This window comes from Saccopteryx bilineata, chromosome 5, assembly GCF_036850765.1.
Source record: "Saccopteryx bilineata isolate mSacBil1 chromosome 5, mSacBil1_pri_phased_curated, whole genome shotgun sequence".
Lineage (NCBI taxonomy): Eukaryota > Metazoa > Chordata > Mammalia > Chiroptera > Emballonuridae > Saccopteryx > Saccopteryx bilineata.
The window spans coordinates 17,571,168-17,589,608 of record NC_089494.1 but is presented as its reverse complement, the minus strand read 5'-3'; the positions used below and the strand labels follow the sequence as shown (position 1 = coordinate 17,589,608).

Below are 18,441 nucleotides of genomic sequence, written 5' to 3'. Positions count from 1 at the left end.
GAAAACTGGGCCTGCAATAGATGACTGGATAAAGAAGATGTGGCACATATACACTATGGAATACTACTCAGCCATAAGAAATGATGACATCGGAACATTTACAGCAAAATGGTGGGATCTTGATAACATTATACGAAGCGAAATAAGTAAATCAGAAAAAACAGGAACTGTATTATTCCATACGTAGGTGGGACATAATAGTGAAACTAAGAGACATTGATAAGAGTGTGGTGGTTCCGGGGGGGAGAGGGGAATGGGAGAGGGATAGGGGGTGGGGAGGGGCACAAAGAAAACAAGATAGAAGGTGACAGAGGACAATCTGACTTTGGGTGGTGGGTATGCAACATAATTGAACGACAAGATAACCTGGACTTGTTATTTTTGAATATATGTATCCTGATTTATTGATGTCACCCCATTAAAAAAATAAAATTATTATTAAAAAAAAAAAAAAAAAAAGAAAAGAAAACTGGGCCTGACCTGTGGTGGCGCAGTGGATAAAGCGTCAACCTGGAAATACTGAGGTCGCTGGTTCAAAACCCTGGGCTTGCCTGGTCAAGGCACATATGGGAGTTGATGCTTCCAGCTCCCCTCCCTTCTCTCTCTCTGTCTCTCCCTCTCCTCTCTAAAATGAATAAATAAGAAAATTAAAAAAAAAAAACTGTAAATATGCAAAAAAAAATTTTATATTCCTATCCTACAAATTGGGAAAACACCAGTTAACACGATTATTTTGATGAAACAGTTTATAAGGAGACTGTGACTTTTCCTATTTTGATTCTTTTACTGATAATTGTTCTTCCTACTAATAAAGGCTGGGCAAAAACAGGTCTGCCATTGTAATACAAATGATACAAGAATTAATAAATACTGGTACAAGAATAAACTGTTTCATGTACTCACAACTCTAACCCTACTTTGCCCACCCCTGTATATCAGCAATCAAGTGATGGCAGCCGCTGCTGAGAAGTGGACCGGATGCTGAAGGGTGGTGCTGAAGCCCAGACTGCCTTCTCTCTGCCGTGCTGGTGCCCATGGTGGTGGTGCCGGGGAGGGCAGGAGGGAGCATGGAGGGTGGCAACTCCTTCAGGCGGTGCTGAGCGCTGAGACCCGAAGGCTGAGCTGGGCTTCAGGGCTACTCTGGGAATGCAAGTAGGGAAGAGCAGTGAGGCCACTTCCCAGAGGGAGGACTGCGGATGGGAGAAAGGAGGTTCCCACTGGCGACCCACCCACCCTTCGCCCACTCCAGGTGTGAGCTTAAGGAAGAGAGATCGGAAGCCAGGCCTCCACAAGCTCCCAGGAGTGGTGGTCTCCTCTACTTGCACCCCAACCTCCCCTCTGCTCTGGTTCCAGAGGTTAAAGCCAGGCTGACCCTCCGCCCCTCCCCTCGCCAAACAAGCACAACAGAAGGGTTTTGAGTGAAAAATCCACTTTAATAATCCAGCTTCAGCTCAGCGGAGAACCTCCCCTCTCCAGTACAAGGGAAGTCTTTCCAAGAGGCCTCAATCCACTAAGAGGTTGCGGCTCAGAGAAGGGTACAGCTCAAAGAAGCCCTAAAAGGGGAGACAGCACGGGATTTGGAGTCAGTGGCAGCCAGACGAGGGTCTGCACCACCCCCCTGCCGCCAACACAAGCCCCAGCAAGAGAAGCCCGGCTGCTTCCCCCACACTTGACAATTGCCCCGGTCTTCCCACCCCTGCTCCCTGTTCTGTCCCCTTATTATTCCCAGGGGCTGACCAGGGCCCCTGAGCCTTGAGAAGAGTGGGGGCCTTCCTTTTCTACAGGGTAGCAACAAGAGCACCAGCCCCATCACCTGGGCCAGCCACTTAGTGATGGCGATGTTGCCCCAGCAACCAGTCCAGGCACGGGGGGGGGGGGGGGGGGGGGGCAGCCCCGGCGGTGGGTGCAGATGGTGCGGTGGGAGTCACCTTGAAGAGGGTGATGGTCTGGAGCACTCCTGAGGTGCAGGCGGTCTCCCGGATGGAGTGCATGGCCAGCTGGGGGCTGCCTAAATCCAGCACCCGCAGCCCCAGCCGAGAAGCCAAGATAGGTCCAATGGTGGTCCCGCAGGGGGAGTCATTCCGGACCATGAGGTCCTGGCGAGAGGCAAAGAGGTGTATGAGCAACATGTAGTCTGTGCTCCGTAAGGCCAAGGAGGAAGTCACCTTACAAATGCCAGGCTGAAGGGGCCTGGCAGATGGTCCACTTCTACCCCCTCGGAGAGTGGGTGTGACCCGCATAAAATCACAAAACCGACACTCAATGGGAGGCCCAGAGGATAGTATGGTATATTCTGAATCGGTCCTATTCTCTCCATCTACCCTACCACCCTCGTCCCAGCTCCCATCACCTCGCCTCCCATAAAGAATCCATCCCCCACACAGCAGGCAGGGGAATTAAAAAAAAAAAATGTATCTTTTCTGCCACCCTCCTGCTTAACATGCACTCACCACCCCCCACCGCTACACACACACACACAAAAAAAAACCATTCTGTGATTGCAGTGTTTTAAAAAATACTGCTATTGGCATTTTAAAACTATACTGGTCACAAAAACTAGAGGATATTTTATAGCTTTATATTCATTTTGAAATATCCCCTAATATTTGTGAGCAGTGTATAGTGTCTTTATATTCTGGTAGAAAAGTAAGAAAATCATGTCATATATCAAGATGTAGTGTAAAGAAAAATAGAATCACGAACTCAACAGACTGTAGAGAATATTTTTGGGATAACCGGGGCAAACTGAAAATGATCAGCGCATGAGATGAGATCCAAAGTTACTAAAAAGTGTACTGAAATAGAAAGGGGAAGAGTACTGAGTGACAAGAAGGAGCCAAAAAGACATGATTTCTTTTTTAAAAAAAGTGTTAAGTACATGCATAGGAGACAATCTGGAAGGGCATACACACATCTCTGGGGATCCATGTGTTATTTTCGTTTGTGTTTCCTCATTTTCTCAAGTACACATGTCCTACTTTTGCCATAAGTTGTTTTTTTTTTAATTTATTTTTTACAGAAACAGAGAGAGAGTCAGAGAGAGGGATAGACAGGGACAGACAGGAAAGGAGAGATGAGAAGCATCAATCATTAGTTTTTCATTGCGCATTGCAACACCTTAGTTGTTCATTGATTGCTTTCTCATATGTGCCTTGACCGTGGGCCTTCAGCAGACTGAGTAACCCCTTGCTGGAGCCAGCGACCTTGGGTTCAAGCTGGTGGGCTTTTGCTCAAACCAGATGAGTCCGCACTCAAGCTGGCAACCTCGGGGTCTCGAACCTGGGTCCTCTGCATCCCAGTCCAACACTCTATCCACTGCGCCACCGCCTGGTCAGGCATGCCATAAGTTATTAAAGAAAAATTCCACAATGTCTTAGCAGGAAATGCAAACAGCTCTCCATGGCCTAGGGCCCTGGTCGGCACACTGCGCTCACTGGCCCCTTGAGTGTGGCTCTTGCACAAAACACCACGTGTGGGCGCTACCTCAATAAGGAATGTACCTACCTATATAGTTTGAGTTTAAAGAATTTGGCTCTCAAAAGAAGTTTCAATAGTTGTACCGCTGATATTTAGCTCTGTTGACTAATGAGTGTGCCGACCACTGGAGGCCCTAGGGGGTCCTGCAAGACTGGGCTGGATGGAGTTCCCGCCCCAGCGCCCCCCCAGCTCTAGTCCGGCCTCTGCTCCCTCCAGACACCCCAAGCTCACTCGTGCCCTGATGGGAGCCTCTGCACTCATCCCTTCTGGCCAGGACACGGACTCACCTATACTTCCTGCCCCCACCCACCCACCCACCTACCTACCTACCTACCTACCTTCTTACAAAGGCATACTTCTCACCTACTGCATTCCAGATATTGATATTACGAGGGGGGAGGTCTTTACTGTTTTTATACACATGAAAGTTTGTAGCAACCCTGGATTGAACAAATCTATTGTCATTTCCCCAATAGCACTGGCTCACTTTGTGTCTCGGTGTCACGCCGTTTTGGTCAAACAATCACAAAACTTCAAGCTTTTTCATGATCATAATACTTGTCCTGGTGACCTGTGACCAGTGATCTTCGATGTTACTGTTAATTGTTTTGGGTCACCACACACCGTGCCCATACACGGTGGCAAATTGAACCGACACGTGTCCTGTTCCCTCGCTCCCTCTCTGGGGGTCTCCTTATTCCCTGAGACACAAACTGTTGAAACGAGGCCAATCAACAACGCTACAATAGCTTTGAAGTGTTCAAGTAAAAGCAAGAGTCGCATGTCTCTCGCTTTAAATCAAAAGGTAGAAATGATTAAGCTTAGTGAGAAAGGCATGTCGGAAGCCAAGAGAGGTCAACGCTAGGCCTCCTGCACCAATTAGCCACGTTGGAATACCAAGGGAAAGTTCTTGAAGGAAATAAAACATGCTACTCCAGTGAACACACAAATAATGTTTTAGTAGTCTGCACAGAAGATTAAACCAGCCACAACATTCCCTTAAACTAGAGCCTAACCCAGAGAAAGGCCCTGTCCTCAGTTCTGTGAAGGCTGAAAGAGCGAGGGGGCTACAGAGAAGTCTGAAGCGAGCAGAGGTTGGTTCATGAGGTTGAAGGAAAGAAGCTGTCTCTGTAACATGAAAGTGCAAGCTGAAACAAGTTACCTGGGAGATCTAGTAAGTAGTGAAGGTGGCTACAATAAACAAGATTTTCAGTGTAGACAGAACAGCTTATTTTGGAAGAAGCTATCTAAGTTTTTCCTAACTAGAGAAGTCAATGCCTGACTTCAAAAGACAGGCTGAGCCTAACCAGGTGGTGGCGCAGTGGATAGAGCGTCGGACTGGGATGCAGAGGACCCAGGTTCGAGACCCCGAGGTCGCCAGCTTGAGCGCGGGCTCATCTGGTTTGAGCAAGCCCACCAGCTTGAACCCAAGGTCGCTGGCTCCAGCAAGGAGTTACTCGGTCTGCTGAAGGCCCGCAGTCAAGGCACATATGAGAAAGCAGTCAATGAACAACTAAGGTGTTGCAACGCACAATGAAAAACTAATTTTTTTTTTTTTTTTGTATTTTTCTGAAGCTGGAAACGGGGAGAGACAGTCAGACAGACTCCCGCATGCGCCCGACCAGGATCCACCCGGCACGTCCACCAGGGGGCGATGATCTGCCCCTCCGGGGCGTCGCCCTGCTGAGACCAGAGCCACTCCAGCACCCGGGGCAGAGGCCAAGGAGCCATCCCCAGCGCCCGGGCCATCCTTGCTCCAATGGAGCCTTGGCTGCGGGAGGGGAAGAGAGAGACAGAGAGGAAGGGGGGGGGTGGAAAAGCAAATGGGCGCTTCTCCCACGTGCCCTGGCCGGGAATCGAACCCAGGTCCCCCACACGCCAGGCCGACGCTCTACCGCTGAGCCAACCGGCCAGGGCCGAAAAACTAATTATTGATGCTTCTCATCTCTCTCTGTTCCTGTCTGTCCCCGTCTATCCCTCCCTCTGACTCACTCTCTCTCTGAAAAAAAAAAAAAGACAGGCTGACTTTTTTTTTTTTAATTTTAGATTTTATTTATTAGTTGATTTTTAGAGAGAAGAGAGAGGAGAAAGGGTTGGGAAGAAGCAGGAAGCATTAACTCGTAGTAGTTGCTTCCCGTATGTGCCTTGACCGGGTAAGCCCAGGGTTTCAAACCAACAACCTCAACATCTCAGGTCGACGCTTGTCCATCCACTGCACTATCACAGGTCAGGCAAGGCTGACTCTCTTGTTAGGGGCTAACGCAGCTGGTGACTTAAGATGAAACCAGTGCTCGTTCACCATTCTGAAATGTACCGCAGCTCTTTTACCCATTCATCTGGTGGGCACTTGGGCTGCTTCCAAAATCTTAACTATTTTAAGTACAGTGGTACCTTGAGATACAAATTTAATTCATTCTGTAACCGAGCTTGTAAGTCAGTCAACTCATATATCAATCTGCTGATACTGGACCCGTGCGCCAACGTGTCAACTGGCGGCAGCTTCCTGAATCATGACTCGTATCTCGGAATTTCGCTAGGATCTCGAACAAAAGTACGAACCGAGTTGCAGCTCATATCTTTAAAAAAATTCATGTTGGTCTGTTCGTATCTCAAGGTACCACCGTAATGCTACAATGAACACAGGGGTGCATATACTCTTTCAAATTAGTGTTTTAGGTTTCCTCAGAGGTATTCCCAGAAGTGGGATTGATAAGACAGTTGAATTTTTTTTTCTGCATTTTTCTGAAGCTGGAAACGGGGAGAGACAGTCAGACAGACTCCCGCATGTGCCCGACCGGGATCCACCTGGCACGCCCACCAGGGGCTACGCTCTGCCCACCAGGGGGTGATGCTTTGCCCCTCCGGGGCATTGCTCTGTCGAGACCAGAGCCACTCTAGCGTCTGAGGCAGAGGCCAAGGAGCCATCCCCAGCGACCGGGCCATCTTTGCTCCAATGGAGCCTCGGCTGTGGGAGGGGAAGAGAGAGACAGAGAGGAAGGAGAGGGGGAGGGGTGGAGAAGCAGATGGGTGCTTCTCCTGTGTGCCCTGGCCGGGAATCGAACCCGGGACTTCTGCATGCCAGGTTGACACTCTACCACTGAGCCAACCGGCCAGGGCCAAGACAGTTGAATTTTTAATTTGAGGACTCTCCATACTGTTTCCACAGTGGCTGCACCAGTCTGTATTCCCACCAGCAGTGCAGGAGGGTTCGCTCCCCTTGCTCCACATCCTCACCAATACATGCAGTTTGTTGATTTCTTGATATTTGTTGATGTCTTGATAAGTCATTTTGACAGGTGTGAGGTGATATCTCGTTGTGGTTTTTTTATTTTTTATTTATTTTTACAGAGACAGAGAGTCAGAGAAGGATAGATAGGGACAGACAGAAAGGAATGGAGAGAGATGAAAAGCATCAATCATCAGTTTTTCATTGCGACACCTTAGTTGTTCATTAGATTGCTTTCTCATTTGTGCCTTGACTGTGGGCCTTCAGCAGACCAAGTAACCCCTTGCTTGAGCTAGTGACCTTGGGTCCAAGCTGGTGAGCTTTGCTCAAACCAGATGAGCCCACGCTCAAGCTGGCAATCTCAGGGTCTCGAACCTGGGTCCTCCACATCCCAGTCCAATGCTCCATCCACTGCGCCACCACTTGGTCAGGCTCATTGTGGTTTTAATGTACATATCTTTAATTAGTGACACTGAGCCTCATTTCAAAATGTCTATTGGCTATCTGTATGTCCTCTTTGGAGAAGTGTCTATTCAGGTTCTGTGCCCATTTTTTAATTGTTTTGTGTATGTGTTGAGTTGTATACGTTTTTTTATAAATTTTGGATTTAACTCCTTATCAGACATATCATTGGCAAGTATGTTCAGTGCATTGTCTTTTCATTTTGTTGTTGGTTTCCTTTAATGTCAAAGAAATTGTTTAGTTTAATGCAGTTTTTGTTTTAATTTTTTTGTTTTCCTTGCCCAAGAAGATCTATCAGAAAAAAATATTGCTTTGAGAGATGTCCAAGATTTTACTGCCTATGTTTCTTTTATGATTTTTATGGTCTTCACTCTAACATGTTAAGTCTTTAATCCATTTTGAATTCTTGTGTATGATGTAGCTTTTTTTTTTTTTTTTTTGCATGTCTGTCCGATTTTCCCAACACCATTTATTGAGCAGACCAGCTTTATTCCATTTTAAGTTTTTGTCGCCTTTGTCAAATGTTAATTGTCCATAAAAAGGTGTGGCTTTATTTCTGGGCTCTTGATTCTGTTCCATTGCTCTATATGTCTGTTTTTATGCCGGTACCATCCTGTTTTGAATACTAGGGCCTGGTAGTAACGTTTGATATAGGTAGTGTGATTCCTCCAACTTTGTTCTTCTTTCTCCCATCTAAGTACTAACCAGGCCTGACCTGCTTAGCTTCCAAGATCAGATGAGACCAGGCACATTCAGGGTGGTGGCTGTAGACTGTTCTTCTTTCTCATGATTGCTATGGCTATCCAGGGTCTTTTGTGGTTCCATATAAATTTTTGAAATATTTCTTCTGTTTCTGTGAAATAACACCATTGCTAACTCTAGGAAACAAAATCTGTAATATGAATTTGAAGACAGACAGTACAAACAGCAGAATGGAACCTGCCTGCAACAATATTTTATTTTTCCCTTTAATTCTACAGAAAATCTGCACACAGACAAGACTGATAATTCCGATAATAAAAATACCCCCGTCCACAGAGCCAAGATTGCCATCAGATTCCATGGTCAGCATAGGGTAGATCACATTCTATTCCACAGGTGCATTTTCTTGTGAGTCTGCAGGGTTAGGATCAATTCTTTCTGGAAATATTAGCTTCTCAAAAACTGCCTCCTTGCCTGACCAGGCGGTGGCGCAGTGGATAGAGCGTCAGACTGGGACGCGGAGGACCCAGGTTCGAGACCCCGAGGTCACTAGCTTGAGCGCAGGCTCATCTGGTTTGAACAAAAGGCTCACCAGCTTGGACCCAAGGTCGCTGGCTCCAGCAAGCGGTTACTCGGTCTGCTGAAGGCCCACAGTCAAGGCACATATGAGAAAGCAATCAATGAACAACTAAGGTGTCGCAATGCTCAACGAAAAACTAATGATTGATGCTTCTCAACTGTCTGTTTCTGTCTGTCTGTTCCTGTCTGACTCTGTCTCTGTAAAAAAAAAAACAAAAAAAAACCCTGCCTCCTTGATCAGTAAATACTGTGGTATTTCATTAGGTTCCATGAAGAAGGAAGATGAAACACCCATTAAATGAGCACATTTGCTCTCTTGTGGTGTCTAGTCTTGTAACATATAGGTCTCATCAGCCTCATGGTTAGGTCTATGTCATCCATTCCGATAAGCACTTCATCAATTCTCAGAAAAACTGCAACAGCAGGAAAAAGCTAGAAGGTATTTACTCTAATTTTCACACTTAGGCTTGAAACTCCATGATCACTAAGTTCATCCTCAAACAGAACTTCAAAAACAGTTAGTCTGTTCTCTGGCTTTCGCTTTCTCCGTATCTACATGATCTGTCGTAGGCACAGCCTTTAACTTGAGTGGTTCTTCAAGTATGTACTGCTCCTTTATAACCCGCCACGTACGTACAGCCACATGGTTTCCTCACCGCCTCGGGCGTTCGCCTTCCTTCTGGCTCTGCTGCCGCTTTTCCGCACAGACTACTGCAAGCGTTCCTTGGGAGATGCTTACACATCTTAAGGGACCTATAGCACTGAACTCAATCCCAAAGCCAGAACCATGCTGGATTCTTACAAACTTGCCTCCACACATTATTCTTGGGAGAGTCGGCATATGTATTTCGTCAGCTAACTTCTCCACATCCGCGGACTTCATGACGTGGGTCTTGGTCGCCATCAGCTTTCAGGGCCCCAGGAGGAAGTCCTGGTGGCTGCTCTGGAGGCCGCGGATCATCATGGCCAAGGCGGGGCCACATGGGCTGCGCGGAACAGGCCTGAGCCCCGGTGGCGGCCCCCTTGGCTTCTGAGCTGTTACTTTGCCTGGCCCCACCCCATACCTCAACACATTACTGCTTATTGACAACGTGCCTGGTCACTCAACAGCCCTCATGGAGAGATACACAAAGAGATTCACGTTTTCATGCCTGTTAACACGACATCCATTCTGCAGCCCCATGGATCAAAGAGTAATTTTGATTTACAAGTCTAATTATTTAAGAAATATATTTTGTAAGGCTACAGCTGCCATAAACAGTGGTTCCTCTGATGGATTTAGGAAAAGTCCATTGAAAACCAATAGAGCCTGACCGGGTGGTGGTAACAGTGGATAGAGCGTTGGTCTGGGACACCAAGGATCCAGGTTGGAAACCCTGAGGTCACCGGCTTGAGTGCGGGCTCATCCGGCTTGAGCAGGGGCTCACTGGCCTGAGTGCGGGGTCACTGGCTTGACCGTGGGATCACAGACATGACCCTATGGTCGCTGGCTTGAGCCCAAGGTCGCTGGCTTGAGCAAAGAGTCACTCACTGTGCTGTAGCCCCTCCGGTCAAGGCACATATGAGAAAGCAATCAATGAACAACTAAGGAGACTAAGGAATTGCAACGAAGAATTGATGCTTCTTATCTCTCTCCCTTCCTGCCTACCTGCCCCTATCTGTCCCTCTCTCTATGTCACAAAAAAACAAAAAACAAAAAAACCAATGGAAAGGATTCACCATTCTAGATGCATTAGGAACATTTGTGATTAATGGGAAGTGGTCATAATATCAACATTAACGGTTTGGAAGAAGTTGATTCCAACCGTCACAGATGACTTTAAGGGGTTTAAGACTTTGGTGGAGGAAGTAACTACAGATGTAGTGGAAACAGCAGGAGAACTAGAATTAGCAATGGAGCCTGAAGATGTGCCTGAACCATGGCAATCTTATTATAAAGCTTTAGTGGATGAGGAGTTGCTGTCAAGGATGAGCAAAGAGAGGGGCTTCTAGAGATAAAATTTACTACTGAAGATGCTGTGAAGACTGCTGAAACGACCACAAAGGATTCAGAGTATTACACAGACTTGACTGATGAAGCAGCTAGCAACAGAGTTTAAGAGGACTGACTCTAATTTTGAAAGAAGTTATGCTGTGGGTAAAATGCTACCAAACAGTAATACATCATTGCAACCGAGCTATCATTCCTAAAAGAGTCAATTGATGTGGCAAACTTCACTGTTGTATTATTTTAAGAACTTGCCAGGCACCCACCCCACCTTCATCAGCCAGCGCCCTGATCAGTCAGCAGCCATCAACACAGAGGTAAGACCCTCCAGCAGAAAAAAAGAGCACAGTTTGCTGAAGGCTCAGATGACAGCATTTTTTTAGCAATAAAGTACTTTTAAATTAAGGTACATAGAGTAATTTTTGAGACATAAGGTTATAGCACACTTAGTGGACTAGAATACAGTGTAAACATAACTTTTACATGCACTGTGAAACTAAAAAATTCATATGAATACCTACATTGTGATGTTCACTTTATTGCAGGAGTCTAAAACCAAACCCACAATGTCTCCGCGGTGTGCCTGCATCTAGCCCTATACCTATGACTTGACGGGCCATCGTCAAGGGAAGAATGAAAATAAACAGTTGGGAGTTCCAACTGCCCAGCCCTGAAGTCCCTCTATGGAAACCCCCAGGGTGTGTACGGGACACAGGGGGCCTGGGAGGGCTGGATGGGAAGAGGGCGGGACTAACCCACCATGTGCCACGAACACACTATGCCTTTAATCCTCAGAGAAATCCAGCAGGACAGGCCTCGTTATCAGCCCCATTTTACAGGCGCAGAAACAGACTCAGGCAAATTGGGAGACTAGCCCAAGGTCACAGGGGTAGTGCCACGACAGAATCAGCATTAATCCCAGCTCTGCCTATATCCAAAACCTGTTCTCCTCCCTCTTCTGGGTCTCCCTCCACTAAAAGCTGTCTACCATGTGCCCCTCTCATCGGGGGCCCATGTGCTTGTGCCCCCTGCCCCCTCCATCGCCCCTTCCCAGGCAGGGCCTGCCCTCACCTGCAGAGGCACGCCGACGTTGTTGGCCACCCTGCGGATCAAGGCCTCTGAAACCGCATTCGAGGCATAGCGCTGCTTGCTGTTCACCTTGATCACAGGGCCCTGGGAGAGGGAACCAGGCACTGAGGGTAAGCTGAGCTCAGACCCAGATGCAGCCCCGATGACAAGCCCCGAGGAAGAAACAGGAGCACCTCACCTTGTGGAATAAGGGCCGGTGGTTCTCCTCATGCTTGTCCCTGGAAGAGACAGTTTAAGGACAATGGATGGCAAACCGGAGCTGGACCCGCCACACCCACTTCTCCCACAGCAGACATCACAGTGTGCTTTCCCACCAGCCTGGCAAGACCCGAGTTATGCCGAACAGTGTTCTAGGGAGCCTCTGGTCTATGGTAATGAGTTTGTAGAGAGAGCCTATTCAACACACCTGGTTTAGGCATTACACACTCTGATCAAGCTTGGCCTTGGAGCAGTCAAAAGGAAGTCCTGGCCCTGGCTGGTTGGCTCAGTGGTAGAGTGTTGGCCTGCCATGCGGAAGTCCCAGGATTGATTCCTGGCCAGGGCACACAGGAGAAGTGCCCATCTGCTTCTCCACCCCTCCCCCTCTCCGTCTCTCTCTTTCCCTCCTACAGCCAAGGCTCCACTATAGCAAAGTTGGCCTGGGTGCTGAGGACGGCTCCATAGCCTCTGCCTCAGGCGCTAGAATGGCTCTGGTTGCAACGGAGCAGTGCCCCAGATGGGTAGAGCATCACCCCCTGGTGGGCATACCGGGTGGATCCCAGTCAGTCACATGCGGGAGTCTGTATGATTGCCTCCCCACTTCTCACTTTGGAAAAATACAAAAAAAAAAAAAAAAAAAAAGGAAGTCCTCACTGATCCTCCTGGTTGAATGGGGGAGGGGGAGGGGGGAGGCTGGGGCCAGGGCTGTGCCAGGCCTCCGGCTGTGTGAAGACTGTGTGGCCATGGGCCCAGCACGGCACTCACAGGTAGTTGGGGTGCACAGCATGGGCCATGTCCGCGCTGATCATGTAGGACTTGGGTATGGCTTCCTCAAAGGCCGTCAGGTGCTGGGGGGAGGCCGAGATCCGCCGCAGCACCAACTCCGTCAGCAGTGAGTGCGCCCCCTGGGCACTCTCAGACCCCACCTGGCAACAGCAGAGACCTGGCTATTGGGGTCTGGGCTGAGGGGCCCAATGCCCACACTGGCCCAGGACCCCACTGAGTCAGTGGGCAAAAATGCAGGGTGCACCAGCAACTTGCCCAACCTTTCGTCACCAAGACCTGATGGTGGGCTGGGGTCAAACTAATCCTCAGTCATCTCTGGGGCAGAAACAACTTCCTAGTTGGCTTCTCGTACTGCCCTCGCACCCCATTCCCCAGACTTCCTTTTCCCTTGGCCCTTGTAACTAGGGCTCAGCACAGCTGCCTATCACAAAGGTCAATCTTTTATGCACGTGACAGAGACTCCAAGTGTCCATGCTGTCTTCTATACAGAACACCCAAGCTCTAGCCAGGCACGACTTCTGGTACAGATGACACTCCTAGCTTCCCTTGAAGCTACACACGGCCATGCTAAGTTCTGTGGAGTGTAGGCAGTGACGGATGCCACCTTCGGGCCATGCCTTTAAAAGGATGGGCACGTACCCCCCTGGGCCCTTTTCTCCCTTCCCACTAACTCAGTACAGATGAGATGGCACGAGCTGGAACAGCCGCCCTGGATCCTGAGATGGAAGCCCTTCGTTCAGGATGGCAGAAACCTGTTCTGAATGCTAATTCTGACCTGTGCAGTTACATGAGAGAGAACTATCTAACTGTTCAAGTTCTGATACAGCATCTAAGAAAACACCCGAACACATGCTGAGCCCTGGGGCTTTGTGTCTGGGTGGCACACAGAGAAATATGGGAGATATTTCACACTGGAGGCAGATGAATGCTAAGTCAGAAGGGACCAAGAGCTCAGGAAAAAGAGGTGGTGTCTCTCTGGCTGGCTCCCAGCAGGTGCCTGAATCCCGCGGGCCATGGGAGACGCCCCTGAGCCCGCCGCGTACCTCTTCATTGTCGTAGAGGGCGATCATGCGCACGTGGGAGTCCGCGGCCAGAGAGGCAGGGGCTGCACAGGACTCGATCAAGGCCTGGTTTGGGGAGGGATCAAGGACATCATCCTCACCCCTCCTGCTTCCATAACTTAGTCCACCAGCACCTTGGAGGTGCCCATCCCTCCCCCTGCTGTTGTCATGGCCACAGCGCAGCAGGCTTGTGCTTTCACTGGCCTGCATCTCTGAGGGCACTGACTGGAGAGGGGGCAGGGCCCTCTGGGACGGGAGAAGCCACGCTTTGGGTTTCCTACACCTTCTCATGCAAAAGGCAGGTGGATGTGTAAGACAGAAGGGAAGGGCTGAGAATCCCATAAAGTCAAAAGAACCACACAGATCATGCAAACTAATCAGCTTCAGTGAAAATATCAAGGTCCAAGGGTGTGACTGTGGCTACATCAAGGTGACACGACTAGCTGGCTGGTGGTAGAAATGAGTGCAAATCCCAGCTCTGGCTCTGGTCTCCATTACACCCGCAAGCCTGTCTCTAAGAACAAGATGGGGCCTGACCAGTGGTAGCACAGTGGATGGAATGTTGACCTGGAAAACTGAGGGCCTCGGTTTGAAACCCTGAGGTCACCAGCTTGAGTGGAAGGTCGCTAGCTTGAGCGTGGGCTCACTGACATTATCCCAAGGTCACTGGCTTGAGCGAGGGGTCACTGGCTTGGCTTGAGCTCCCGGCCAAGGGACATAAGAGAAGCAATCAATCAACAATTAAAGTGAAGCAACTATGAGTTGATGTTTCTCACTTTCTCTCTTCCCTCTCTCTCTTTAAAAACAACAAAATGGGGAGGAAAAGGAGAGGTACGAAAAGAGCAGAGGGAGGGGCGAGAGTAAGAGAGAAGGCGGGAATAGCAAGGTGGCTAGGAGAAAAAGAGACCATCCCCCCGAGACCCCACGGCACAGAGAGAAGGCTGGGTGGGTTTAAGCCTGGGGGGTGGGGAGCAGAGGGAGTCAGATGACACTGCCTGATTGGTGAAGGCCCTTCCCTGGACGAGACGGCTGACTTAGAGAGACAGCAGGAGCAGGGATAAGACGAGACACCATGGTGCCCTAAACCTCTCCGCCTTCCCCACTGCAGCCCAGCCTCCAGACCAGTGCAAGGATAGAGCCTAGAGAAATGGTGCTGAGGCTGTAGCCTTTAGGCCCCTCCCCCTGGTCCACAGCATCAGCAAACTGGAGGGGTGGCCAACAGCTGTCTCATGACTTATTGGAGCTCGGGGCCCCAACATCCCGTCTCTGCTGGTGCTGGGGTGCCCCAGCTCCTCACCTGCAGGGCACAAAAGCAGCTGTGCAGATTATCCAGTCGAGGGGCAAAGATGAACTCCTCATAGGCACCACCCAGCACCTAGAAAGACAGGACAGCCAGCCTGACCTTTAAAACCTCATCCCAACTCACCTGCTTTTCCCTGCTCTCAAAGGCCTGAGCTAGTTCTTTGGTTCCTTGCACAGCCTCTCCCTGACCTCTGGCTCAGGACTATAATACTGTTTTGCAGGGCTGGGTGAAGAATGGGGCAGGGCGGGGCCGGAGCTGAGGGACAAGAAGTTGCAGGCCTGTCGCTCCTGACCAGTTCCTATGGGGACAGGAAAAGGAAGGATCTGAATGATCACAAGTACAGCTAAGGAAATAAACAAAGGAGACCAGCCAAGGCACAAACTTAGTGCACGTTCAAATGGGTTTGAACATCTAAGACCTTAGCGACGGTCAGCAACGGGGAGGGACATGAGGGCAGACTCCAGGGAAAGGGTAGGCCTTTGCCCTCAGAGGCTCAGAGCCAGGGAGGGTCACAGCAGACAGGGCACCGGTAGTAGAAACTCCAAGGGAATCTGTGGAAAAACGGGTTCCCAGGCCCCACAGAGTCCAGGGAGGCAGGTCGAGAGTGAGAAACTGCCATGTTTGAGAACCAGAGCCCTGGAGGCAGCGGTGGATGGTGTCTCACTGGGAGGAACAGAAACGGAAGTGACAGGCACTGGCAGAGGTGATGAGCGCCTCAGGGGACAGACACACTGCACAGGCTGGGACCCCCGAGGTCCCCCCACACAAGTTGTTGCAGCCATTCCTCACCGCAGGCTGGGTGTCTGCAAGGCAGAGCTCCATCTCCAGGATGTCCTCGGGGCTCAGCCCCAGATGGCCGCAGAGAAGCGCCATGAGGACCGAGTGGTGCCGGTCATCCTGCAGGGCAGAAGGGTGCTGGGGAGAGGTTCTGCTCCGCCCCTCCTCTCCCTTCTCAGAGGACCGGCCCCTTCCCCATCTGCCCAACCCTCCCCGTGCGCAGGGGACTGCCTTACTGCAACACCCAGCCCTCCCCGTGCGCAGGGGGACTGCCTTACTGCAACACCCAGCCCTCCCCGTGCGCAAGGGGACTGCCTTACTGCAACACCCGGCCCTCCCCGTGTGCAGGGGGACTGCCTTACTGCAACATTGACAGGCCCTGGCTCAGGAGTCCCCTTCTCCAGCTCCTCCTGGATCGCTGTGGCAAGAATGGGGACTCTGCGGAGAGACACACAATGAGGAGCTGTGGAGAGGGCTGCAGGGCACGGCAGGGTGGGACACCCCTGAGCTCAGGCATCTCCTGATGGGGACCCTTGCCCTTCAATTCCTAGCTCATCCCCAAAAGGCAGAGTAGTAAGGGTCCTTGGACATCAACTGGGTCCCAGGAGTGGAACTTGACTGTAGTTACCATTAGGTAGTACTCTCCTAGATCCCACTGGGGCCCGTTCCATAACCTGCTGCCACATCCCATCCAGCCCAGTCACCACAGCCCTTGCCCCAGTCTCACAAGTGCATCTCCATGTTGGGCCCAAAGTTCTCATTGATGTTTCGCTGCAGATGGATGGCCAGGTGCGGGATGCGAAGAATGGGCCGCTCTATGTGCACCAGCCGCTGCTCCAACAGGTCTGAGGTAGGGCACTGTGGTCAACCAGGCCTGGTCAGCTGGGGTGCCTCCAACACAGTCGATTAAAGCCCCCACTTGGCACAAATTAACCAAGGTGGTCCTCTGACCTGGACTGCCCCTACACCCCTTCCCCAAGGGGGCTCTCCACAGGTACCTCCTAGGTTCAAGCCCAGTCACTACCTTGACAATGACACGTCCAGCCAAGGTCAAGTCACGGTCAAACCAGGTGCTCCAGATCCCACCACCGTAGGTCTCCACACCAACCTGCTGGAAGCCCACCTGGCTGCGGCGAGATCGCCGTTTCACCTGAGCATGAAGATGGGGAATGAGAAATCAGAAGGCATGACATGATTTGGAGACTGTTCACAAGCTAAGCAACAGAATGAATACTAATGACAGAAGGGCCCAAAGTGTGGAGGAAGACAGCGATGAGCCTTCTTCTCTACTCCAGAGAGTGCTGCCTCCAGGATCTCTTCTGCCCTGTTCCGCACCCCCTCCCCCAGCACTCCCCCTCCCCCAGCATAGACCCAGTTCCTTACCCGAAGGCAGGGGCTGTCTGTATGGGCACCAATGAGGCTGAACCCATTGCCAGGAACATACTGGCCTCCCACAGCAAAAGCGATGATGGTGGAAGAGTTCCTGGTCAGGAAGTACTGGTGGTGGTAGGGGGGGTGTGTTGAATTGGATTAGCCAGCCAGCTGGCACATAGGACTTTGAACCCCACCCTAGGGACCTGCCTTTTGGTCCCCACCCCACCCCTAGTACCTTGCTCTCAGGCTTGATATCCCAAGTCTCTGTCTCCTTGAGTTCACGGAAGCCAGCCTGGAGGAGGCGGCTGCGACACTCAGCCACAACTGTAGGGAAAGAAACAGCTCACAGCGATGGGAGCCGGTAAGGGGCACACCAGTCCCCAGCCTCCTCCTCTGCCCTGGTCACTTACCGTGGAAAGGAGAGGGGCTTCGGTTCACGAACTTGAGGAGCTCCCGGGCCGCAGCCTGCACAGCCTCTTTGCGGGCCATGCCGTTCATGGCCACCTAGGGGAGTAGAGCGCTCAGAGGCTCCGGGGACTTCTACCTACCCCAACTCCCCAAAGTGACCGCTCCAAGGCCCACCTCCCCTTACCCCTGCTTCCTCCCCTTGCCCCACGGAGCGATGAACGCGCCGGTCTAACCTCTCTCGGCTGAAACGGGCTCTCGAGAAAAAGTATCACAACCCTAGCAGTGATCCCCGCCCAGCTCGTCCACACGCCACGCCCCCTGACCCTTAGCCCGGCCCCTTAGGTCCCACCCCTACGTGCCCGCCCGGCTGAGAAATCCCCATCCCGATCGCGTCCCAATTCTGAGCTCCCAAGCCGGTCCGCACCACGTGCGTGTCCTCTTTCCGGAATTAAAGCCCTGTTCTCCAAGGAATGCCCCTCCACACACCCCCCGCACCCCACCCTCACCCAGTCTCTCGCACGCCACCCCTTCCCAACCGCAGGAAGGTCAAGTCGCCCGGGCCCGCACTTTCGGTTTCGCTTTGGGATGGGTGCGGCCCCCACCCCAGAGTGCTGCTGAGCTTGGGCCCCGGCCGGAGCTGGGGTGGGTATGGGACAAATTCGAACAGGGCGGGGGCTGGTGACCTACCTGCATTTGCCGGACCTGTGGGTTAGACTACTCGCCCAGGCTCCGCGCTGGACCAGCCCCCACTTGGGCGCAGGGGCCGCCCCGCCTCCTCCGCGCCCTCCGTGGCGATGGCGGGGGCCCTCTGCCGCACCGGAGGTGCTAGGACAGCCGACCAGCGCCCCCATCCCTCCTGGAGGTCGGAAAGTCTGAGAAAAGAACTCGACGGGCCAGCTCACCTAGTCGGGTGAATACTGTACGAAGTGCTCTCTCTCGCCACAGGCACCCTGTGTGTAATGCTGTAATGCTGGTGGTCCAGGCCAGGCAGGGTCGCAGTGGATTCCGGCAG

The 18,441-nt window shown here is 51.2% G+C and overlaps 1 protein-coding gene and 1 pseudogene across 4 annotated transcripts; both read right to left on the bottom strand.

Moving 5' to 3' along the window:
- Positions 1-323: 323 nt before the first annotated feature.
- On the bottom strand, positions 324-18,219 carry DNPEP (aspartyl aminopeptidase). 4 transcript variants are annotated; one of them, XM_066281104.1, is made up of 15 exons: positions 17,663-17,727; positions 17,432-17,525; positions 17,257-17,345; positions 17,031-17,144; positions 16,672-16,797; positions 16,375-16,505; positions 16,010-16,085; positions 15,660-15,767; positions 14,865-14,942; positions 13,550-13,633; positions 12,486-12,646; positions 11,701-11,740; positions 11,505-11,606; positions 1,929-2,096; positions 324-1,553 (listed from the first exon to the last, which is right to left on the bottom strand). In XM_066281104.1, exons 2-15 carry the CDS (start codon positions 17,517-17,519, stop codon positions 1,503-1,505), a joined length of 1,416 nt encoding a protein of 471 aa, XP_066137201.1. In that variant the 5' UTR covers positions 17,520-17,525; positions 17,663-17,727; the 3' UTR covers positions 324-1,502. The 4 variants fall into 4 exon arrangements, with proteins under 4 accessions (XP_066137201.1, XP_066137200.1, XP_066137202.1 ...); XM_066281103.1 differs by having other exon boundaries at positions 17,614-17,710; XM_066281105.1 differs by lacking the exon at positions 17,663-17,727 and adding an exon at positions 17,604-17,622.
- LOC136338539 (TIP41-like protein) lies at positions 8,778-9,916 on the bottom strand (annotated as a pseudogene).
- Positions 18,220-18,441: the final 222 nt, after the last annotated feature.

What these genes read in the sequence shown, in the direction of transcription:
- DNPEP (XM_066281101.1), bottom strand. An exon ending in AAGCCCCTCTCCTTTCCACG is followed by an intron (nt 17,346 to 17,431) that starts GTAAGTGACCAG and finishes CTTTCCCTACAG; the next exon opens with TTGTGGCTGAGTGTCGCAGC. An exon ending in CCCTCTACGACAATGAAGAG is followed by an intron (nt 12,647 to 13,549) that starts GTACGCGGCGGG and finishes TGCTGTTGCCAG; the next exon opens with GTGGGGTCTGAGAGTGCCCA.